Genomic DNA, 25,823 nt, shown 5'->3' on the forward strand with positions numbered 1-25,823 from the left:
TTATCTCCATGAAGGCCTACTCCAATGGCATAATTTGTATAAGGCCCTATTTGTTTATGCTGTTCAGACTTCAAATGTTACTTTCCCTTGCTGGAGCCTGAACTGGAGGGGACCTTTGGAGACTACGGGTGTGTCTAGACTACAGAGTTTTGTCGACAAAAGTGGACTTTTGTCGACAAAACTATACCTGCGTCTACACTACCGCTGAGTTCTGTCGACATAACGTCGACAGAACTCAGCACTTTTGTCAACGCTGGTAAACCTCATTTTACGAGGCATAACGCCTTCTGTCGACAGAGTTTCTGTCGACAGAAGGTGTTATTGAATGTAAACTGTCCTTTGCGTCTACACTACCATGTCGACAAAGCAGCTTGCTTTGTCGACAGAACTCAATGTAGTCTAGATGCTCTTTGTCGACAGAAGTTTTGTCGACAGTATCTGTCAACAAAACTTCTGTCGACAGAAGCCTGTAGTCTAGACGTACCCTACATTATAACATTAACTCTCTTAATGTATTGACTCTGAGATCTCAACTATTATAAACAAACAACAAGGTGACACACAGGGTATATTTTGGTCCTATTTAGGCTAGTGAAATCTCATTAATGGGCTTGTTTAGAGCCCTCACACAGCACAGATACAAATAGCTTCTTTTTCTTTATCTTGTTTATTCTTCTAATATTAAAGGCATCTATCCAAAGCCCTTGTTACCTTTGCCAAAAGTTAAAAATACAAAAATCGAGCCAGGAGCTGCTCCTAACCTCGAATCAAAAAATAACCAACCACAATAGAAAAAAAAACCCCAACCAGTATGCCCCTCCTCACCAAACAAGAACCCTGATGCTAGTCTCTCTTCACCCCACACCTGCCTCCTGAAATAGTGTCTCAAATACCACAGACCACTTCAATACCATAGCTTCCTAGTGTTATTCATTATATTCTGTAACATGTTCTTCCATTCATGCTTTCCCATGAGTGCAGATTTCTTGAGGTGGAAAGAACAGAGTTAGGCTCCTTTTAGTCTCCTCATAGGCTGTGTCCAGACTCAGGGGTTTTTTCGGGAAAAGTAGCCTTTTTCCGAAAAAACTTCCCCTGTGTCCAGACTCAAGCCGCGTTCTTTCGAAATTAAATCGAAAGAACGCGGCTTTTCTTTCGATGGTGGTAAACCTCATTTCACGAGGAAGAACGCCTTCTTTTGAAAGTTCCTCTTTCGAAAGAAGGCGTTCTTCAATGTAAATAGGGCTTCTTCGAAAGAGAGCATCCAGACTCACTGGATGCTTTCTTTCGAAAAAGCAAGCCGCTTTTTCGAAAGTTCAACGTGCAGTCTAGACGCTCTCTTTCGAAAGAGGCTTGCAGTCTAGACATAGCCATATTGTATTAGGATTCTGTGTGGTGACTAATGCCTCTATATATGCAGCCCAAAATCACATTGGATTTTTTTGTTCCCATATTTCATTGCAATCTCATAGCTAATGTCCTGCACCTTCTCATCCCAGGGACTCTCCTGGGACCAGTTCCTATCAAATTTCTTCAAAAACAAGCTTTACGTAAGAACGATTACATTGAGAGAGAGAGAGAGAGAGAGAGAGAGAGAGAGAGAGAGAGAGAGAGAGACCTTCAGATGTTTCGGCTTGCATTTGTTCCATGCTGAATATCTATGTATATCCTGTCCCTTATCTGACATCTCCAGACCCGTGGGTGTTACATCTCTGTTTTCAGTGGCTTTCACAAAACTTCCTAGCTTAGTATCATCCACAAATTTAATTAACAAATGACTTGTTTTGTATAAGTGTTCCTAACTCAACAGCTCCCAATGAGAAAAATGGGAGTTGCTGGATGATAGGCACTTCTGAAAGTCGGGCCACTGCTGTTTACCTTGACACCGTGCTTAGCACAACTGGGACACTGATCCTGCAGTGATACTTGTTAAATAAGCCCTGACCTGACACTGATTCTTGGGGGGACCCCACTAGACACCTTGTCCTATCCTGATACCTTGATTTTATTCATTCTCCTTCATTTACAGACCATCAGCCAATGAGACTATCAAATCAATTTGAATCAATTTTTGAATAATATTTGTAGTGTCTTATTGCAGGAGGTCTGCAAAGCAGCTATAGAGACCCTGTGTCTGTTGGCTCTCTGTAAGCCATTAAACATCTCTCTGGCACGCAATAGATAACAGTGTTATATGAATGCTTGTCATAACTGCATGTGTTTGATCTTGTATTAACACACATGGGGATTTCCAGCTTGATCCTTTGCGGTTTTCAATGCTTTGCAGAAAGAGACCTGAGTTTAGTTTCCAGAGTTCTACTTATTGGGCTTTTCTGGCCTTTGTGAGCTGCAGATTTTACTGTTTGGAATATTCCTAGTTGTCTTCCTGGTTGTCACTCTTTGGGGAACATGACCAGAATGATGATGATCTGGCTGGACCATCACCTGCACACCCCATGTGCTATTTGTTCATCCACCTTTCCTTCTCAGACAGATGTTCTGCCTTCATCTCACCATCCCAAGCTGCTGGTAAACCTCTTGTTGGAGAAAAGTCTCCTTCAGTGGCTGCACTGTGCAGATTATTTTTTATCACCATGGCATGCACTGAGCTCTTGCTGCTGTAGCATAGTATATGACTGCTATGGGGCACTATGCCAGGCCCCACTCAACACAGTCATCACAAGCAGAGCAGTGTGCATTGCCTTCATAGCCAGCTCATGGAAAGGTGGCTTCACAAGATCCTTGTTACACGCTCTCCCAATGTCCTGGTTGCCTTTCTGCGGCACCATTGTCATTCACCATTTTTACTGTGACACCCAGCTGCTCTTGGAGCTGACTTGTGGTGACGCTTTCCTGAATAATGTCCTGATTCTTGCCCTCAGAGTGGGATGACTTGGGCGAGCTCCTGCATCCTGATTTGCATCTCTTGTGTGTATATCCTCTCCACCATCCTAACAAAGCACTCTGGGCACCACGGGAGAGTGAAGGCCTTTTCCACCTGCTCCTCCCATCTGACAGTGATTGCTGTCTTCTGAGGGATGATAAGCTTAATGTGCACCCACTCCACCTCCAACAGCCTCAGGAATGTGGAGGAGAAAGGAGCAGCGAGAAAAATACTGGAGGGAAAAACAGTGGTTCAAAGTAAACGAGGATAGTGAATGTCCATTGAAAATCTCCTCCTCTTGCTCAGAATTGCACCTAGCAATTCAATAGATGCCCATCTCAGTTGGGGCCTCTGGCTGCTACTCAGTGGTGAAGTCCTGCTATTTATAGTATAAATACTGTGCCCACTACTTGGGGTGCAAGCTCATGCTGTCCCAGAGGATGCTGTTTTATTCTTTGTGATGGAGACATCCATTCAGCTGCATGGAAGACACCGCTTTGTTTGGATATCATAGAATGTCCTCCCAGTGGTATGGCCTCACACATGCAGTGAATGAGAGATCACGCTGTGCAATGGACACCATTTTGAGAACAAAATGGCACCCTCCTTTGAGCAGAAGTGCTGTTATGCTGTCCTGGCACCATCCGGCCCCACTACAGCACATCTGCTACCTTCATATAATACTACTACTACTACTACTACTACTACTACTACTACTAATACAGCTTTGCAGTCGGGTTTTTTTAATCAAGGGAGTGGTGTTTAAGATGTGTCACTAAATCTTCTTGCTTCAGTTTCCATATTCTAATTATTTCCTGTGAACAAACCTTTGCTCTTGAGAAAAATTGTTGTGAGATACAACTTTATTGATTTGGTCTGGCTTGTGTGGGATTCGCTATAGGCCGTATCCCTTAACCTACACAAAGAACCAAATACCTCATTTACCTTTAGCAGGGGAAGCGTGGACTTGGATGGCAATAATAACATCATCTGTGTGCTCAGATCCATTAAGAGGAAAGCTTTCAATTATTGCTTAGAGCAGGGACACTGTGGGGAGAGGAGAGTATGTTCTGAGAGGATGGTGACTGATCAGTGTATCAGGAACCTAGTTGCAGGTGCAAAGCTGGGAAAGGAGGCAGTCTTCAGAAAGAGGGCACTATATTTCATATTTTCAAAACCTTTTTTTTACTGTTGCTTAAACTATTAAAAGTCTGAAAAATATCAGTGTTGCCAATTTTTGTGACCTTTGCTGATTTTTCTTGAAGCTGCAGGAGTCATGTGCTTACTAGAGAATTTCAGTTTCATTTAATTATGCGTGTGGATAACTTTCCAACCCTCGTGGCTGGGGCAAAAAAGTGTAAAGTATGTAGCAAAGGCACCCTACAGGTGCACAAACCAGAAAGAAAAGAATCCAACATTTATTGGTTTTTTAAATTAATTTTTAAGCAAACTTTGTGATTTTTGGGGGGAGGGTCTGGCTCATGATTTAGAATAGTTGGTCTGGTAATACTGAACTCTGCTTATTTATTCAAATGTTCTTCCCCACAAGCTGATTATTGTAGGGTCAAGCATGAGAGATGGCCTATCCACATTGCTGGGTGACTAAATATGCACTAGGTTGTTCATACACTCACTTGTTATAGTGGAATTGCTTAGATCTGGGCTTTCAGAGTTCTTGAATTTAGAAGGAAAAGGGCTATTGAAATATATTTGGGGTTAGTGAATTGGGAAACAGAGTTTGTGAACAGCTTCAAGGCTGTATCCATGGAACTACTCCACCTGGAGACCTGTCCCACAAATTTCAAAAAACGCAAACTATTACATTCCAGAAAATGTAGGTTAAATTCCACCCCTGCCAGTTTTCCCTTTCACTGACAGTAGCTTGTCGCAGAAGTCAATGACTAACCACTATCTCCCTGGTAGCAGCACAAACAGGGGAGAATGTAGATTTGCTTCTCAAATGATGTCATATTTGAATTCTGTCACTTATTGGTAGAGCTCTGCGCAGATACAAAGTTTGTATCTGCATCCACATCTGCAGTTATGGCCGTCTATAACATAAAGTGGATATCTGCAGATTTGTAGGGTTTTAGATACAACATTTATTTCCACATCTATATATGCAAAAATGAGCTGTGAATATCTGCATCTGCATTCACGGATATAAAGTGGATATCCTCAGATTTTTAGGGCTTTACCTATTGGCCACATGACAACAATGGCTCAGAAAACAAATAGCCTTCTTCCAAGGGAGGCAATGAAGTAGTTCTAAAAGGCTCCTTCTTTCCCAGTTCGATCTGACCAGAGGTGAAAGAAATAGTATAAAAAGCTTGAAATAGTATAAAAAGCTTAAAATGAAACAATACATTTAACTATAGACACAAAGTAATTTCAGACTCTCTCTTCAGGATTTTTAAAATATTTGTTTCTTTATTTTTATTTTTAATAGTAAAAGAACACAGAATAACCTGTCACCGTGTGTACATGCTGCAGTGTTTCATAGTGCTTTTAAATACACTTTTTTCCTTGCAACATTGCCAACTCTCACTGCTCCTGACAATTAACATTGTAGGGGCTCTCTTTTTCTCTTTCTGTCAAAGACCAAAAGAGAGCTTATTTTAAAATTCCTTTCATAAACATTAAAACTCCTTAAAATGAAAGGGAGCGACTGTCCTCTTAAAAGAATCACCCAAAACCTAAGATCAAAAGCAAGTGCCTCCAAACTCTTGCAAAACAGGTTTTCAATCAAAGATGAGAGCTGGCAGGGAATGAACTGATTTTAAACTCCTTTGAAGGGGAAATTTTTCAGTACTCTTGTGGTAGTAGGGAATGCACCAACAGAGTGTTCAAAGGAAGAACTCTGATGTTCACTAGAATGTCCCAATCTCTGGACTCCTTTAGAAAGAGGGAAATGTGTGAATGTTCCAGTATTTGCTGGCAGAGAATGGTACCAATGCCACAGGTTTATGTCTCAACATGGGATGAAAATGGCAGCTTCAAGGGCTATTCTAATGCTCTTGATATATTCCTAATTAAGTATACTGGCAAGAGAGGCAATGATCACACTTCTTTGTGTGATCCAGAAACTGGAACCAATAGGCCTTTTCCCAAATAAATAGAGACAGAATGTGAGAAGGAGAGATAAGGGTCATGTAAATAGAGCAATTTAAGGTGAAAGGAAGCACAAGAAAACAGATATCCTTATTTAATTTAAAAAAAAAACCTTCAAAGGCTATTACATAAGACTCAAGATAAATGGCGTAAGTCACTCATATTTAAAAGCTAAATAAAAATCTCACCTATACAGAGAAGATGTCAAGAAAGAGGAAGAGCTGTGAAAAGAAAAAAAGGTGCAAGAAATGAGGAACAACAGTGCATAGAAAAAAAAAGGTTATAGAAAGTATCTGCCTAACAAGTAGTCCAATGGTGTAGTTTGCCAGGTGCCACATAACTTGTACTTGTCATGATTACATTGCTCTATAGTATTCCCTGTTTGTGTACTACTACTAGTGACTGGCCTATAGAAAATAAAAGGAGTACTACCAACTGCTAATATCCCTTTATCTTAAAGTGGTGAGTATTGTGGGTGTTTAGATTAAAGATCCTTAAATCGGAATAGCTGGAGAGAGACCATGATGCAGCTACATATTTGTAACAGGGCTTTGTGAAGGGTGATATTAAAATTTTGGCTTACACTTTTTCTAAACATTTCAAAGTAAAAATGGAGACATATAAATCATTGATTTGACACACAGTGTAAACCAGGGAAAGGTAAATTTCAGCATAGAAAAACCTGTGAATCTCACCATGATTAGAAGACTGACCCCATCTTTTATGAGTATCTGATAATAAAAATCACTTGAAGTCAGTGCCTATGGGAGAGCTACTGTATGCTAAATACAAGGAAGAAGGAGGTAGATAGGACTCCAACTTGTGCTAAACCAACATTGAGTTAGAAGGACCCATTTAAAGCTGGCCGGTACAGAGTCAGTACTTTCGGATGTGTCTACCCTCGATGTTAGCCCAGTATTTGTGGGACTTGAGTCAGCTGCCTGTGCTAGGAAACCCTGAACTTGAGCATCTACACCGGAAGTTATCAAACTTCATTGCACCATGACTCCTTTCTGACAACAAAAATTACTACTTGACCCTGGGATAAGTTGACTAGACAGCAAGTGTGATCAATTGGGATGAGGGTGGCAGATGAACACCTATATAAGAAAAAGCCCCAAATATCAGGACTGTCTCTATAAAAGCAGAACATCTGGTCATCCTACCCTAGGAGGGGGGACCAATGCTTAAGCCTTCCTAAGCACCGCCAAATCCCAAGAGCTTCAGCCCAGGTGGAGGCCTGTAGTCTGAGCCTCATCACCCAAGGCGGAAGCCCTGGGGCTTCAACTCCTCAGTGGTGGGGGCTCAGGCATTGGCTTTGGCCCTGAGTCCCAACAAATCTAAAGCCAGCCCTGATGACTCCCATTAAAACAGGGTTGTGACCCACTTTGGGGTCCTGACCTACAGTTCATTCGTGCTTGAACCTAGGGCTCTGGTGTCCATACTTGTGCTGTCCCAAGTCTTAGTAAGCATATTGCAGTATCCCTGGGAATGCCCCTTCCCCAAAGGCAGCTGCTGAAGCCCCAGGACCATGGTGCATGGTGGGAAAACTTTACTGTGTGTCCTGCATGTCACCAGGAAGCCAGTCACTTTGCAAAAGGCTGATCACCAAGCTCTCCATTGCACACCCAGGGCAGTGGACTTGTAGATCAGTAAACAGAAAGGGAAGGATTAACATTGACCTGACACTGGCCACTTGCCATTTTCGCTAGAATCGGCAGTAGGTTGTTGGTATGGAGAAGACTAAGAAAGTTGCCCCATGGAATTGTGGGATACTTCCAGCTGATTCCCAGGAACTGAGTCAAGTGAAGCTGTCTCTACATTGCAAACCGAAGGACTGGCACCTTGGGTCTCCTCTTAATTTGAGCAGAACCCCTCCAGCCCTGCAGGGTCCTGGAATCATGGGGTTGATCCCTGGGGGTATGTCTACACTACCCTCCTAGTTCGAACTAGGAGGGTAATGTAGGCATACCGCACTTGCAAATGAAGCCCGGGATTTGAATTTCCCGGGCTTCATTTGCATAAGCGGGGAGCCGCCATTTTTAAAACCCCGCTGGTTCGAACCCTGTGCCGCGCGGCTACACAGGGCATGAACTAGATAGTTCGAACTAGGCTTCCTAGTTCGAACTACCGTTACTCCTCATTTCACGAGGAGTAACGGTAGTTCGAACTAGGAAGCCTAGTTCGAACTATCTAGTTCGTGCCCCGTGTAGCCGCGCTGCACGGGGTTCGAACCAGCGGGGTTTTAAAAATGGCGGCTCCCCGCTTATGCAAATGAAGCCCGGGAAATTCAAATCCCGGGCTTCATTTGCAAGTGCGGTATGCCTACATTACCCCGCTAGTTCGAACTAGCGGGGTAGTGTAGACATACCCTGAGTTAGTGTAATAGCAGTGTAGACACAAGTGGTGGTTAGGCTTGAGCCCAGGCTCAAGCACAGGCCTACGTTGTCCTGTAAACATCCCCTTAATGTGCTGTGTGTCACTGCTAGGTGACAATGGCGATGCTTCCCTGTTTTCTTCACTGACATAGACAAGCAATTCCTCATGCTCATATGGTGGCAGGGCTAGGAAGGGATTTCTAGATGTAGACCATGAAAGTTTATCTCACCCTGAGAGTCATTTGATTAGCATGGCAGCCCCTCAGGAAAGCAGAGGGGAGTAAGGGCTGTGATAGGTTTAGCTAGTGATATTGCACATTCAGACTGTCACCTGTCTTTATTGGAGCAACAGAAATCTAATGACTGCTCCACTGACCAGTGGATAATACAGGGAACACATAGTATTCCCAAACCCTTCTGGTCTATGAGGGTGAATTTTAGTGACAGATTCGAGCTCATATGAGACTCCAGGATAACCTTCCTAATGAACGGTGGCATGGTGGCTGTATAGGTGACTCTCAGGCCACTTAAAAAACAACAAATAGTCTGGCAGCACTTTATAGACTAACAAAACATGTAGATGGTATCATGAGTTTTCATGCACGAAAGCTCATAATACCATCTACATGTTTTGTTAGTCTATAAAGTGCTGCCAGACTATTTGTTGTTTTTTAAGTTTATCCTGTACAGACTAACTCAGCTACCCCCTGAAGCTTCTCAGGACACTTTTTCCTATGAATATGCACAGAGCAATTGACTAGTGGCTCAGATATCATGGGAATATTATCCACACCTGTTGGACTTCATATATAGATGGAAAGCCAAGGCAGGAAAATGTTCTGAGAGTGGGGGATGAATTTAATCCAGAGTTAATGTCATAGGGTTGAGGGCAGAAATACAGGATAAGACTTCAAATAGGCACATACAGACTATGTCTCAGGTAACTGGAAGTGGGAGGTAGAGGGTGAAAAATCATACATACATCACCCAGGCATTAAAAGATATAGGTGAGATTTCACACACATGAATACTCCAGGGAGAATATGGGACATTTTACAGAGATGTTTAAACATTTCTATTAGTTTCATCAGATGAGGCAAGGTGAATATTCAGGGTCCCTGACAGCTTCTTGCCAAGTTCATCTGAGAAGGAATTGCTTTGAACTAGGTGAATCTCATGAAGCCACCTGGTACATGGTCAACAGAATGTCAGCAGCTGGATGGAAGGACCAAAAATAAGTGTCAATGGTGAAGAAGACCATTCTGGAACCTTGGACGATATCAGGGATGCCAGGACTGAGGCTGGTGACTTAGATGATGCCAAACTGTGCCAGCTCATGCAGTTCCAGATGGCTGAAAGCCTCCCATGGACAGATCACTGTGATATCTGCAAGAGAGAGAAAGAGAAACTGGATAAGTGCTGTACAAGTTCAGTATGCCCCATTGAATCTTCTTTAGGAATGGGCAGGCTGATTGATTAAAGAAATACTGTTAGGTGAAAAGGAAAGGAAAATGGGCCTCTATTAAAAGATTAGACAGAGAAGTGAAGGACAGTATTTTCTCACCCTGTCAGTGTAAGAGTTGGCAAACTCATGCACCTTGCTACACTGAACTAGATCAATGGTTCTCATGTGACATCTCACCTTTTGCTGCATCATATAGTCCATGTAGTTTTGTATCTCATCTCCAGCACCTGATAACTAGAGCTATGCTCATTTAAAAATGTTTGATTATTTTTGCCTTCCCATTAACTTGTTTTTATAGCCAGATTGTGATTTTCTTGAATACTTTTGTTATCCTGGCACACAGTTCTTGTTGTGTAGATTATTGAGGTGTATCTTATTTTTAAAATCTGAGCTCTTTTGGACAGAGATCATTTGGTGCATTTCTGGTCACTGGTTGGATATGTGTAACTCTTGGAACGAGGATTCTGGTGAACGTGCTAACAATTAGCAATTTGAAATTAACTTTCTGTGTTTTTTCCTGTGTTCTTGGTGTTAAAGTGACTGTTTCTGTGATCCTTCCTGATGATGAAGTCATTTGCTAGAATAGTTGCAGAAATCAAGCACAAGTGAGCCCTGTCAGACCCAAGTGAATCCCTTTACAAATTCAAACAGACATGAATAGCCTTTTATCATAGTATTTGCCTAATTCCACAGCTGATAGAAGATTGCAAGGAAGGGAGGCCAGAACACCCACAAGGTACCTTTGCCACTTGTGCAGTGCTACATTATGGAGGGGGCAAAAAGAAACTTATACCTGACCATAGCAGGCAATCATCTTAAGCCTTGAAGCATGAAGGTTGATTTTTCTGCTGTCTTGGATGGTTTAGACACAACAAATCTTGCATCTTGTCAGGGGGTTAGACTAAATGACTTTTGTGGTATGTCTACACTGCATACTTATTTTGAAATAAGCTATTCTGGAAGAAATACTCTGAAATAGCTTATTTCAAAATAGCACAGCTACACTACAGGGAAGCCTCAAAATCAGTTCGAAATGGCCCTGGTGAGGGGCTATTTTGAAATAGCAGCAGTAGAGCATATACACATGCCTTATTTCGAAATAGGCATTTTGGAATAGCCGTTATTCCCTGTAGAATGAGGTTTATAGATTTTGGAATAAGCCATCCATTATTTTGACATTATTTCAAAATAATGGAATGGCTGTGTAGCGCTCACATTGTTATTTCAAAATAACGCTAGTTATCTCGAAATAACGGTGCAGTGTAGACACACCCTTACTGTCCCTCCTAATTCTATGATTCTATGCATTTGTAACAGAAATACAAGAACAGTATTACATATGACTTACCTGTTCCAAGTCCTTCCATTCCTGGAATGTCATCTCCAAACCTGTGAGAAAGGACAACAGAGGAGAGGTGAGATTGGAACAGAACCAAAAGAGAAGGATCACTTCACACAGGGTCTTTCCCAACGGAAGGGAGATTGGGTCAGCACTTGACAAAAGGGAATAGCTCAATGAGGATTTTGCTATACAGGCAGTCCCCGACTTACGCGGATCCGACTTATGTCGGATCCGCACTTACGAACGGGGCTTTCTCGCCCCGGAAGTCGGGGCGAGAAAGCCCCGTTCGTAAGCTGCTCCGGTGCCCCTGGTCTGCTGGAGACCGTCTCCAGCAGACCAGGGGCACCGGGCAGGTTCCCGCGCCTCTGAGGCTTTGCCAGAGCAAAGCCTCAGAGGCGCGGGGAACCGCCGCTGCTGCCGCTTCAATCTGGGTGCCTGTGGTCTGCTGGGGACGGTCCCCAGCAGACCACAGGCTCCCGGACTGAAGCCGCAGCCGCGGCGGGGTCCCTTCCTCTGAGGCTTTGCCAGAGCAAAGCCTCAGAGGCTCTGCTCCCCGTGTCCCTGGTCTGCTGGGGAGGGGGGGGGGCGCAGCTAGTGTGCTCCCCCCCCCCCCCAGCAGACCAGACTTTTGTTTTGGACTCTGGGGCAGAGCAGCTGGGGTGCTGCCGATTGGTCCTGCAGCGCCCGCTCTGGGCACTACTGGACCAACCCGGCAGCACCCCAGCTGCTCTGCCCCAGGTCCTGATTCAGCCGCTGCTGGTCAGTTTCAGCAGCGGCTGAATCAGGATGCCTGGGGCAGAGCAGATGGGGTGCTGCTAGGTTGGTCCAGTAGCACCCAGGAGCGGCGCTACTGGAGCAACCCAGCAGCACCCCAGCTGCTCTGCCCCAGGCGTCCCCAAGTCAGCTTCTGCTGAAACTGACCAGCGCTGACTACAGGAAGCCCCAGGCAGAGTTGCTCTGCCCCGGGCTTCCTGGAATCAGCTGCTGATCAGTTTCAGCAGCAGCTGACTTGGGGACGCCTGGGGTTCTTAAGTTGATTCTGTATGTAAGTCAGAACTGGCGGTCAGTTTCAGCAGTGTCTGAATCTGGACGCCAGTTCCGACTTACATACAGATTCAACTTAAGAACAAACCTACAGTCCCTATCTTGTACGTAACCCGGGGACTGCCTGTATTACAGGGACATAGTACATAAGGTCAACAGCAGAGGAGGGAAAGAGCTAACAAGGAATTTCTCATTGCCACGGGGAGTAGGTTGGACGGACTCCTGGAGCTTCCATCACATGACAATTTTTAATTGAAGATTAATCTTTAATTCCTGGAGACTCCAAGCCAACCCTGGAGTGACACAAGCGTATAATACTCATTTTTTTCTGGTTTGGCCTAATGGGCTCCATGGAGATGTTGGTGCAACTCTCTTGTGGGACTCATGGGGGGGATGTGTCGTGATATCTTCCTTATGGGAATGTATCCTGCCTTCTGAAGTTCTATTTACGCAAAGATCATCTGAAAGATCCCAGATGTGAGAAGGTATATCACATCACCTCACCGCCACACTTTATACATGTACCACTTCATGGAGCTCTCATTCGCGCTCTTACCCTTTTACTCCTTTCTTTGGGGGCTTGCTTTTGAACTGTCTTGTCTGCCTTTGCTTGAACTTGGGAGGTCCCTTGCGTGGTGTGGTGGGACCAGTTGCTGTTTCTGTGGTGTTGAGAGTGTTGGTGTCGCTCATTCTCGGGTTGCTGTACGCACGAGGTACTCCTCTTTCAAATCTTCCTATCTGTAAGACAAATGCAGATAATGAAATGGAAGGAACATGCTGAATTTATGACTTCTAGATAGCATCAGCCAAAGGAGGGAGAAAAAACCTATACCTTTGACCAGAGCCTATAGAAGGGGATTAAACAGACAGGATGGGCAGGGATGGTATCTCTACTAGAAGCTGAGAATGGGCGTCAGGGGAGGGATCACTCAATGATTACCTCTTCTGTTCATTGCCTCTGACAGCACCTGACATTGGCCATTGTTGGAAGACAGTATACTGGGCTACATGGACTGTTGCTCTAACCCAGTATGGATATTCATATGTTCTTATATACAGAATAAGAAACAGAATTACATCTGCAGTCACACTTGCTAGGATAAAAATGGCAAGTTCTAAGCTATGGGGACACCAGCTGGGGGGCAAGCAGGCATTTATCTACCTTAGTAGGATATTGCATTGTGACCTGCAAAAAGATAGTCACACCTGCTTCTGAAGCATGTATTATTGGTCAATGTTGCTAGACCAGATGGCCCAATAATCAGTTCTAGTGAAGCAGAAGGTCTAGTTCCAATGGAGCTAGATAACTGATTTGTCCTAGTCTGGTAAAGCCTATATTTTTTATTACAGATTTAGTATATACCTATTGAGTGTCACATCACTCTAAGAAAATATTTATAAACATTACAGAATATTTTGGCAATATGGAATATTAGCCTCCTAGGGAAATAGATTTTCCCAAGAGGTTTTAAATGGGACCAAGGCAAAGCAGTGGAGAATATATTTTAGAAAACAATCCTTCGTTAATTAAGATATGGGAGAGCATGAGTGGGTGAGCTGACCCAATAGCCATTGTCCATCTCCAATTTTGATGATTGTAAGTGTCATGGGCAATGGCTTTGCATACTCCATTGCTGCATATGGATCAGGTCACAATTCCATACTGTAAAAAAAGGGAAATCTGGGAACAAAGCTAACTAACTAACACTAGGTGGTTCTCAATATAAATGGGCACCATCAAATCTGTACATCTGCTCAGCAGATTGTAAAAGTGACCAAGAAACCATGTGGGCATTGTCACCCCCCTAATGGATGGAAGCCTGAAAAGGATGTAAATTCTGTTGCTAGCATGTAGAGGACATAAAAGAGAGTTTATCTCAAGTGGTAGAGCTGCTGCATTGTTAGCTGCGAGTTTTGTGGTTCTAAAGTTGGGCAAAATACAGTGTCCTTCAGACACACAGCAGCCGCAGTTTAAAGCTCAGTCCCCGTGACTCTCTGCTCTGCAGGAAAGGGGAGGCTTTGTGTGATCTCCTCACCCCCAGCCCAATCCTCAGCTCCTATTGGCTGGAAACAGCCAGCCAATAGGAGCTGAGAGATTGGCCTGGGAGATGGGGTCAGCACAAGCCTCTTCCTCCTCCTGGAGCCAAGAGGAGGGAACAGCCTGCAGTTTCAAGCATCTGTGGCTGTAGCCTGCCTTGGGGTCCTGCAGGGCTGCTGACCAGGAGACACTTAGGTAAGCACCTCCCACTCAGAGCCTGCCTCTGGCACCCCTGTTCCTCCTGCACCCCAACTCCCTGCCCCAGGACACCAACCAAACCCTTTGCACCCCCGACCCAGGTCACAGCTCCCTCCCAGATCCTGAACCCTCTCCTTTACTCCTCCCCCAGGCCAGAATCCTCTCCTGCACTCATACCCCCTCCAAGACTCTACACCCCATTCCCCTGCCCCAGATCACCACCCAAACCCTCTGCATCCCCTTTTCTTCTCCCAGGTCAAAATTCCCTCCAGGAATTCCTTTTGTACCTCCTCCTAGAACCCCACTCCCAGGCCAGAATCCTCTCTTGCACCCCTACTCCCTCCACGATCCTACACCCCTATCCCCTGCCCCAAGTCACAACCAGTGTTCTCTCTAAGCCAGTGATTACCAAATGTTTTGGCATCATGCCTCCCTTTTTGAGTTTTGAAAAACCCTCATGCCCCGCCCCCAAATAGTAGCAAAACTTGTTGAGCAAAAAAAAGGAAACTGAACAGGGCAACAAAACTTGATGGAGGGGGAAGGAGAGGCTGGATTGCCTCACGCCCCCCCTGGAATTTCTTCATGCCCCCCAATTTGTGAACCCCATGCTCTAAACTGTGCAGGAGCACAGCTTCACAGGTGATTAATCAGCGCTGCCCAGTCAGTCAGCACAGTACATAGAGCCCTGAGCCTCCGATTGGGCGGAGCTGATTAATCACCTGTGAAGCTGTGCTGCCATGCAGATTAGAGGGAGCACTGGTCACAACCCCCTTCTTCACCCAGACTCCCTCTCAGACATCACACCATCTCCTGCACCCTAGTCCCTTACTCCATGTGCTCTTCTGCAGCCAACCTCCATCCTAGACCCTGCATCTCCTCCACAGGCAAGTGTGGCCCTTGACCACTTTCCAAAATCTTGGAGTGGGCCCCCATCAAAAATTATTGCCCACCCCTATTCTAAACCTTGCAACACATGGATCCCTGACACCTGTGTCCCATGGGATCATCTGTCCCTTCATCAACTCTGATGTAGCTTAGTGCACCCTATTCAAGAGCACTTAGTGGTACAGTAGTTAAAAAAGGAGTGGGTAAACAATCGTATAATACATTCCATATTTTCCAAAGCAGAAGTGAGGAAACGTCATTTATTCATTTTACCCTCACCTCCACTCCACACCTGTATGCACCTTTCATGAAATCAAATGCTTCCCTTATCTGCACTGCATTATGAATCTCCTCTCCTAAAGCATTTCTGTTGGTTCATTTATTCAACATTCATGCTAACAAGTGCTGGGATTAGCTTCATGTCTTAGTACTGATGTCAAATCCCTTTATGTCACCACAGTAATTCTTGTATAATCCCCCATTCCCTCCCCTCCCCCTCTGTGATGTTACAGACAGCAGAGATGAGATCTTTCTAATCACCAACCTATAAAAGCCACCAAAGAGCTGAAACTATTTTTAGATCATTGACAATTAGGGAATGAGAGAGCTCTTTGGGCCCCATCAGTGCCTGTAGTTGCCATAATTCTTTCCTTTAAACAAAATCTAGAAAGGTCGGGGGGAAAGCCTGAGGAGCAGAGAATTTATTCCTAGCAATTCCATTTTACATGTGCATGTATGTGGCTATACCACATGCTTTGTAATAAAGGTGTTCTATAGGAGAAGCTCAGTACACTAGAGATTGTAGGGTTAAAGTCATTCTAAGTGAAACAACAGACAGCAGAGTTTGTAGTTATGGCCAGAAACAGTTTGAAGTGTATTTACACTAGACCTCTTGCCTGCAGTATATCCATAATCTCCCAAGGCACACCTGCTAAACACTCAGTTTGATCACAAACACAGTCATAGTAAATCTAGTTATGTATCTGTCTTGTTACCTATATGATTCCTGTCAACATAGTATCTGAGCATCTCCGAGGAATGTATGGATTTATTCTCACAACAACCTGTAGAGTGGGGGTAACAATACATTTTACTGAAGAGAAGCTAAAACAGAGATTAAGTGATTTGTCCAAGGTCGCAGAGTAAATCTGTATCTGAGCCAAGAATTATACCTAGATCTCTTGAATCCCAGTTTAGGGCAAAATTATCTGCTGACGTAAATGGAATTAAGTTAATTTAGATGAGCAGGGAGTTTTCTTAGCTACAAGATCATCTTTCCTTCTTGATGACGTATTAGTTAAAGAATTAACAAAAAATTAAACTCTGTCACTTTGCTCTAAGAAATGTAGAACTTTTAGCATTAAAATTAAGTATTCTGGTTTGCATGGTTTGCATTGTGCACTATTCTCAAAAGCCATAAAAATCAATTGGGTACAGTTACAGTGATGTGACTCCCTCCTGGAACACTAGAAAGGCAGGGCAATGTAAAGGTGCAAATAAAACCCAAAGAACATCTCTAACCAGCTTTGATCTACCATGACAGACTCAGATACTGTGCTGGCTGCCTCCTGTCCTGGCCACCCATGAGCAAATGAAATGTCACTTGATGGTAAAAACGGCCGACTGAGATTTTTAACCTCGGATACTGACATCAAGAAACAAGGGAGACAGCTGGGCCATCATCTGTCAGTGCCATCGTTCCTTGTTTTAGCAGACACCAGGCTAGCACTGCCACAACACTCTATCCAGGTCATAACACATTTGGGAGGCAGCTGCTTCCTGTCCTTCAAAGCCTCCTTGGCCCCAAGGTTTACTATGGAGGAGAAGCAGCTAATAGGAGGACTCTGTCTATGGGATTCAGAGCCTTTCCTCAAGCCATACCTAAATGAGATTTCAGCCACTTCTGCCTGGTATATGGTAGGAGAAAGCTCCAGACCAAACCATAGTACATCCTATTTCTCGCTAATGTAAGAGAGGAGGAGAGAAATGGGATTCAATTGGGTTAAGGAATAACAATTCTCTTTCCCCCTCAGCACCTTCATTACTTCTGTTCTCACTATTCATCTCCACAGCCTGATAGCACCTTGGAAAAGAGCATAGAGCTTTTGGGTGGGCAGTAGCGTCAGTGCTGGGGAGAGTTCATTCTTCCTTCATCTCAAGCTAGGAACCAGACAACACAAAATCACCATGCTGCTATTATGCCAACAGGCCAATTTCCCTCCACACGAAAGCAAAGATGTCTTTGTTTTTTGGAGTGGAGACCAGTTCTCATCTACACAAGAGTTGCATCAGTTCTCCTGTCTCTGATCAGTTCCTCTTGCACCAATTCTTGTGCCTCTGTGATCAGTTCCTCCTCAACCATGCAGGACCAGAGAGACACACAACACAGCCTTCTGCTTGTTTTTTTGCAGCCTTGTGTATCCATTTATCTAGGTACTTAGATGGAACCAGTCATCCCAGTACTTAGGTACCTGACAAACTCCTACTTCAGTTAATTTGATCTTTTTCTATGGCACCTCTTCAAGTTCTCTGGCACCTTACCTCTTAATATGATCCAGAGGGTTTGCTCCCCTGCCACTAATGTCACTGACAGACAGTGAAAGATAGTCCCAGAGTGAGAGAACCAGTGGAGCCAGAAGCTGCAGATTCCTGTCCTTTCCCAATGAAAGCTGCTGGACAACTGGATGCCCCTTCACATCCTCTGTTCTCTGTTGCACAAGGTTATCTAATTGGCTCTGACAGGACCTTTACTTGGCCCAGGATTTAATTCATTAGTGTAAAGGCCTTGCTTGTGTCTGAGCACTAATTTTACCTAATACAATCTGTACACAGTGATGTTCTTATCCCAATGCTAGCAAATGACATCCACCTCCAGGTTGGCTTCCAGGTTAATCCCCTTCCCACTATCCTGTGCTTCCAATGCACTTAAGAAGGCTTGAGCACTAGTGACAAATAGCTACTCTTTAATCCACCCTCTTCACAGCTTTAATCTCTGATCCTCTATGGAAAATTTCCTTGTCAGGTGAAATGACATCTGACATGATCATCTTTGCAGCCGCGTCAAACAGACTCCATGTGGACTGTCACATTCCTTGGATCCATGTCTTGCAGATATCAGACACACACTCCACGTTTGCTGTGATCGTCCCACTGTGCCCTGGGAAGGTCAGACATGCACTACTGGGGTCATCAGTGTGGGCCCAAAAATCTAAGACAGGCTCAGGTGGGTTGTGATCTTCCTGCAGCCATGCTCTGGAAATACACATTTCTAGGTATAACTGCTCTCACTATTTTATTCCATGTGGTGATGTCCTCAATATCTCAGATATAGGCCCCAGGTGTGCTGCAGTGATTTCCTTGTAGCAGTGCTCTCGCTAGAGAACTTTGTATCCCATCTCAGACACGACTGCAGCTGAATGGAGAGAAGTGCCACAACTCCTCTGTCAGCTGTTTGAACTGGGGATGTAATTAATATTTCCAGCTTCGGCCGCTGCTGATGCTTGTATCCTATTGCTCTGAGCTCTCAGGCTCTTTTCTCTAGCAACGGTTTCAACACCAAACAGAAACAAAGAAGGACACACTTAAAAAGAGAGGCAGCCTTTAAGCTCATTCGAAGTAGAACTAAAATTTTGCCACCCCCTTGTCAATGGGAATCCTAGGAAATCCCATTCTGCTATGACAAAATGATGAGCTTGGAAGACAGACTGTTACAGAGAGAAAAGGTTTATTATCAGTGTGGTGAAGGGGGTATCTAGCAATGTGAGCCTCCTCATGGAAGAACCCTTCCAATACCCCCTGAGGTTTCAACAACATCTTGTAAACTGCAGCTGAGTCCTCAACACCAGTAACATCTTTACCACAGTGCCCTGCTACTACCAGCCATACAAAGACTCAGACAAATGCCACAACAGCCAAGCAATAGTCCAAACCAAACAGCCACCAGCAAAACCATTAAGGAAGGAGCTGCTTCCCGCCTAACTCCCCTCTGAAAGGTGGGCTGGCTATTCATACAAAATATCCATTTACTTCAGTAAATGGATTTCAACACAAAGGTAAGAGACCGAGCAAAACATTAAAATCTGTCTTGTTAGCTGCAACCACTGAGGCTGTTTGGATTTTCCAGACACAGAACTCCAAATAATTACCCTAGGGTTTCACTGGGCTTTTCTCAGGGTTCAGTTTATCTATTTCTTCCTACTCTCTCCCGCCACCCATCAGTCTGGGATACCTCACAGAGGTTGTAGGGAATACTTACAGTGCTGAGCGCTCCTCTTGGAAATCATTAAATTACCTTCCTCCTGCCTGACTAGAAAAATCTCTCAAAGACGCAACTAATTCTCCAGAAATAGTATGCCCAAAGGTGACATCACAGACTCAGGGCACCAATCACGAGGCATTTGTCCTTGGAGGAGGGCAACCATGTCTCAAGTCCTCTGATCCTGATGTTACTGAGGGTGCATCTAGGCTAGGGAAAGGTTTAAAGAAATGTCCTAAGCATGACATGCTCCTAAGGGAAGGCCCAAGTTAGTTTTCAGAGTTTAGGAGGGATGTGGGGAAAAGGACTCCCCTCATCTCCAACAATCTAGTAGCTGGTGCAAAGTAGCTGAATAGCCAACTGTCACTAGTACAGCCCGTGGGCTAAGGTACCAGCTAGATCTTCTGGGTGTGCCTGTATTGGAGTAGAGAGGTTAGGCCTGTGGATGAATGGAGTGACAGAAGAGGCAGGCAAGTGTGTGAGAGACAAGACAAGGAGAACACAACTTTTTGTGAGGACATTTTACAAGGGAAGCAGATCATACGTTGATCCAAATCGATCTCTGACCTAATTCCACTGATTATAATGCACTTTCTTGAAAAGACCTTTGTTTTCTATTTGTGATGTCTTTTATTGAGCCAGGAGAAGAGCAGTGACCTAGATCTAGACAGAAGCAGTGAGTTGGAGAATGATTTTGAAGAAGGCCAGATCTTCCGCTGATGTAACTCAATTGACTTCAGTGGGATGATGCTAATTTACACCAGCTAAGGATCTGGTATATAAACCTATTGATAGAAAGGATTCTGGGGCACATCTGGGACTCCAGAAGCCGGCTGAAGCATGACTGAGCAAGAACAGGGACCCCTCTGAGAGGATAGCACCAGTGAGCAGAAACTCCTAGTGCAGAAGGACAGTTCAAGACTGGATTATGGATGCATTACCATAATAGTGCAGTTCTATGTCAGTGCCCTAATCAGTGTGGCGTCCTTAGCAACTACCCACTTGTCTGAGGCCCGAGACCACCTCACATACAACTGCAGTGCTCAGTCATACTGCATTATGTCCTGTATAAAGAAGGAACTGTGGTGCTGGACTGAGCCACCCCTCTCCATGTTCTGAATGCAATGCCAGAGGCATATCCACTCAAGCAAGTCTCACAGGTCTCAGCATAACTAAGCCCAGATTCTCAAAGGAGTTTGCTCCTTTGTGCCGTGATGTCACATCTAGCAGGTCAGCCATTATGGGCCATATCTGCATTGCAATTAAAAAGCCTACAACAGATGACTTGGGTGTGAGGGGCTCAGGCTAAGAAGCTGCTTAATTGCAGGTTAAATGTCCAGGGTGAGGTTGTAGGCCGGGCTCTAAGACCCTGCAAGTTGGGAGGGTCCCAGACCTCAGGCAGTAGCCCAAGCCATGATGTTTACACTGCAATTAAATCATCCCTTAGCCTGAGCCCTGCGAACCTGTGTCAGAGGCATGGGGAAGCTGTGGGTGTTTCATTGTGGGTGTCTCACCTTATGTGAGCATCTCCACTTTCTTTTTAAAAAAAAGTCAATAAGTCCCTTGTGCAGAAAAGCTTGGAAATGTGACCAAGGTGTAACCTAAAGTCTCTGCAAGACAAAAGGGGAAAAAAGGGGGAATACATTTTCCAAAAATTCTCATGATTTTTTGAGGTTGAACTAATGATTTTGAATATTTGGATTGGTATCTCCTCCTTCCTGTGGGGACTGGTTCCTGCACACAAGTGCTTTGAGGTTATACGTGCTCAGCAGCTTCCTGCAGGCTGGAGCAGACTTGGGGGATATAAGCAGCTGCACTGTATTTGCACTGGACTCTCCTCTCACCTCTCCTGGTCCATTCCCAATTCTCACTCTGCCTCCAGCTGGCTCAGAAGTCTGTTTTCTCCCCTTGTCCACCTCTCTTATATTGAGAATGTTCGGGGAAATAATTGTTTTGTTTTCCCTTTGTGAAAAATGTAAATGAAACTTTTAAAAATTTTGTGGAATTTTTCAGGCTTTTGTCTTAAAAGAAAAGCTAAATTATGTAGGCTTACAGCAACCTAAATCCCCACTTCTGCAGGTTAAAACAAACCAATTTCTTTTCCCTGAAAGAAAAACCTTAAAATGTATGACAAAAATTGACATTTTTAAATGAAGATTTCCATTTTGTTTAAAAAGCCATTTCCCAATGAAAAGGACATTTTGACTGAAAACACTTCACTAGCTCCATTAATGTTCTCCTCTGGTCTCTCTTTTTTTCACTCTTTCCCACTGTTGCCTATCCTTTCTCAACATCTCCCATGCCATCTGTTGTCACCCCTGCCCTCTCGCTTCTCTTTCCTTCTGAAGGTGCTGGACTTTACTTTGTGTGTATGCATGCGCACGCACATGCGCGCACTCTTGCATGTGCATGTGTGCATTTAGACATTCCCTTAGCATGGCACTAATAGACATGCAGGAGTGCCTCAGTTGTAATTTTAAGGTGCAGCCCTGCTAGATGATGGAATTTGCTGGGTGTGATGGCTAGACCAAGAGTCAAGTATATCCAATCAGTTCCCTCTTTTCATCCATGGCTATGGCCAACCCGCCTGCTCTGGCTCCCATCCCTCTTGTGATTGACTAACACAATGGAAATGAGTTTCATGCTTTTTTTCAGCTGTGGTATAACACAGCTCCCACATGACACAGGGCCAGAAGTTGGGGTCAAACATTAACAAGTAGTCCTATCTCTGACCCAGGAAGGGAGAACCACCATTCTGAATGCTGTAGGGCAGATTTTTCCCCACTTCCAGTGTAAGAAATCTTTTGGAACCCCTTCCTGCAAGATCTCAAACCCTATGATAACTATGGCAATGATTACTTTACCAGACATAACAACTAATTTGGCAAGCTTGAATAATAGAAGAAACACAGCAGTCCATGGATGGGTTTGTCTTGCTGGATCCTAGATTGATGGTTCCACTGGAATCGATGGAGCTATACTCACTAATTCATACCAGCTGAGGATCTAAAACAGCTGATATAAAACATGCACGATATTTGTTAGTTAAACCAACTTGCCACTGCCCTTTTCACAAGACTCTCCCTCCTTCTAAATCTCACTTAAGCCAAAAATGAGCTTCATAAATAATAAAAGTCCATACACCCTGATTCTTATCTCACTTACTTCATATAGCAGGGGTTGGCAATAAAAAAAATGGTAGCAGGGTTGGTTCCTGGCAGGCTGCCACTGCTACATTTACCATTGTCTCCACAGGTATCAGAGGATCATAGCTCTGGTTGGCTGTGAATTGCTGTTTACGGCCAGTGCGAGTGGTGGGAAACACTTCTCACCACTCGCATTGCCAACCAGAGCTGGGATCCTCCGATACCCGTTAAGGTGCAGGTAAACCTGCAGGTGGGAGCCCACCAGGGCCTAACCCTGCAAACCAGATTCGGCCCATGGGCTGGAATTTGCCCGCCCGTGTCCAAGGGCATAGAAATGCTGGGCTGGAAGGCACTCCTCAAAAAGTCAAGTCAAAGTGAAGCTAAACCATCCTGCAGCTCCCCTTGGTTGGAAATGGCTAAATGCAGCCAAGGGGAGCTGCAAGGCTGCATGGCTATGGACACTTTAGGTACAAAGTGGCACGGGCCTGTCAGTGGCTTACTTGGGCGGGCCTGTGGCCCACTTTGAAAACCACTGCCTTATAGGCTTAAGCTTCAACTGTTAACTTGCACTAAAAGTTGAGCTTCTGTGTCTTGGCTGCCATTTGAACTTGAGTTAGCTAACCTGTGTTAAGAACACACTATTTTTTTTGGTAGTGTAGATATACCTGTAGTCTTTGGCCCCACTTTCCCTTACCAGACAGCAGTGTTCTTCTCTCCTGCTCACTCCACTCTGCCTTTTCTCAGTGTCTCCACTCAGGTTCACTGTTCCCTCTAATGTTTTCCATCCATGTGCGGAATACATTTTGTTATGTACACTAAGGTATATGCAGATGGGCACCACCTGTAGAAACACATGCTGTGGGCTGCAGGCACTGTGGGTGCTCTGCCAATCAACTGGGTGGCACATGGTTTTCTCCTGGACGGCAGTCCAAACGTTTAGCTTACAGGGAATGCTGCCAGGTCCCTATTTTTCCCTTTCTCCTAGCTGCTCCTACCCACACTTTAATCTTCCCCCTGGTTGAGCCACCCTCTCATTTCACCTGCCCTCCCTCCCCAGCACATGCCTAGGGTCCCTATGTCTTCCTTCCTCACCTCTGAGCTAGGGACGAGAGTTATGGGATTAGCGCCGCGTTAGCTGGCCTAAAAGCTGCTTAATCAGGCTTTAAGTCTACAATCTTCTCCCCATGCCTCACTCAAGCAAATCTCTCCTTGAAATACCTGAGAACATGAAGGAGTGATGGAGCACACAGTCACGTTCCTCTGGGCTCCGGTTCCCACCTGACACTGTTGGACCCCCGTGCCACCCAATACGGAAAACACCTGCAGTCTCATCCCCCTATGAATTTCAGGAACCTATCGCCATTGGAAACCTACAGTAATATGGGTCAGGAAACCCATGAAGTCCTCTGCCGTGTGCTGTGCGTCTGGACCATTCCATGTGTGTCCCCTCCCATCTTTGCTAAACACATGCTCTGTGACCTTCAGCCTACCACATGCAGTGTTCAGACATATTAACAAACACCCATTCTTATACACAGGCCCTCACATTGTGTACATCTGCACTTACAGCAAGGGATTCATCTCTCTGTCACTCTCACTTGCCACATAAAATAGTGAATGAAGTAGTGTAACAACAGGGAAACATGTTTGTAAGTTCCTATGAGGAACAGTAACAATTCCTCAGGCGGGCTGGGGACTTGACTTGTATAGCATATATGCATTTATATAATTTCACTTGCTTGGTCAAATTCTCTCGTCAATCCCACAGAGGTAGGCCAGTAGCTTACCAGAGAAACACAGTCCAAGTGATACTATATATTTTTTCCTGGGACAGGGGGATTTCTGTATTTAGTGGGGAGGCTTCCTACCTTAGCCTGGAAGCCCAATAGAGAACACTTCCATGGTGTGAGCAAGTCAGTGATGAAAAGGGGAGGGAAGTGTCACCTGATTCATAAAAATCTACAGAATCATCCTGTCAGTGGTGTCACCCTTTGTAGTATCACAGGAGGCATTCACTATCCCTGATGCCCAACTCCAGTGCCCCCTGTTGGTGGAAATTTTGATAATATAATGTCATTGGAAATGGATCAAGTTGGGTATCATTTGAAAGCTCTTTCGCCCACAAACTCAGTGGTACTGAACATGAAAAGCCTAGAACAATTCTGTACATATACATCAGAGAAAATGTTTAAATGTCAATGTTGTGATAATTACACTTTAACACCGGGATGCATTGCTTACATAAAAAAGACATTGATCTTTGGGAATCCTAGAGGAGTTAGTCTTGACATATAAGACTTAAAACATTCACTGATCAAAGTCATTAGCTGGGTTGTCTCTGTCTAGGGCACCACTGATAGATGCATTGTCACGCTAATTCTCATCTGTTCTGCCTTCGCATGTCGCCGGGTGTGCAGGTTGCTGGCCAAACATTTGCAGGATAATGAGCATCTTGGCTTCTTTGCACATGACCATTTGATTAGATGAAGGATTCAGTACAGAGGGCTTAGTATTCCAAACACAACTGGTGTGATTAGTTCATTCTCCAAGACTCATTTGTTCCTGATAGGGGAGAGTCATTTTGAATGCACTTAATCATTCTGGGCCCTGATAATTATTACCTGATAATTTGTCTTCCTGATAGCAGAGGTAAATGCATCTCTTGTCAGTGGCAATTTTTCTGTTTGCTTCTTGGAAAACTTCCACCAATGGAGCTCTGTGAGTGTCGCAGTGTTGGTCTTCAAATACTAAACTTCGCATATTAATTTCTCCAGCTGTTCTGAGCACCAGTCTGGCGGCTGAATTTAATGCCTTCAGTAAGATAATTTGATGTTTCTAGCCAGCCTTCCAGTAGTGTTACATTCAGAAACGGCATGGAAATCTTGCAGTATGGTGTCTTCTAGTGGCTTGAGTGATGAGAACACATCTCTGACAGATATAATTCAATTCTGTTGCACAGCAGGATGCACAAAACCAGAAACTTGCTCAATTTTTGGGTAGCATATCACAGAGAGTGCTAGAAGATCTGTGTCTTGTGCAAATATCTAAAGTTGAATAGCATCTCTGTCTTTGGGATTGAT

At 44.5% G+C, this 25,823-nt stretch overlaps 1 protein-coding gene across 2 annotated transcripts in view; it reads right to left on the bottom strand.

Moving 5' to 3' along the window:
* Positions 1-9,026: 9,026 nt before the first annotated feature.
* Positions 9,027-25,823, bottom strand: part of PDE6H (phosphodiesterase 6H) — a 42,336-nt gene continuing 25,539 nt past the window's right edge. Inside the window, exons 1-4 of one of the 2 annotated variants that reach the window (XM_075934549.1) lie at positions 17,884-17,994; positions 12,778-12,959; positions 11,184-11,224; positions 9,027-9,756 (exon numbers count right to left, since the gene is read on the bottom strand). In XM_075934549.1, the coding sequence (XP_075790664.1) occupies positions 9,680-9,756; positions 11,184-11,224; positions 12,778-12,911 (252 nt within the window). In that variant the 5' untranslated portion in view covers positions 12,912-12,959; positions 17,884-17,994 and the 3' untranslated portion in view covers positions 9,027-9,679. Of the gene's footprint in view, positions 9,757-11,183; positions 11,225-12,777; positions 12,960-17,883; positions 17,995-25,823 lie in introns of those variants that run through there. The other variant, XM_075934541.1, reaches the window with a different exon arrangement.

Source organism: Pelodiscus sinensis, chromosome 1 (assembly GCF_049634645.1).
Source record: "Pelodiscus sinensis isolate JC-2024 chromosome 1, ASM4963464v1, whole genome shotgun sequence".
In the NCBI taxonomy this organism is placed as follows: Eukaryota; Metazoa; Chordata; order Testudines; family Trionychidae; genus Pelodiscus; species Pelodiscus sinensis.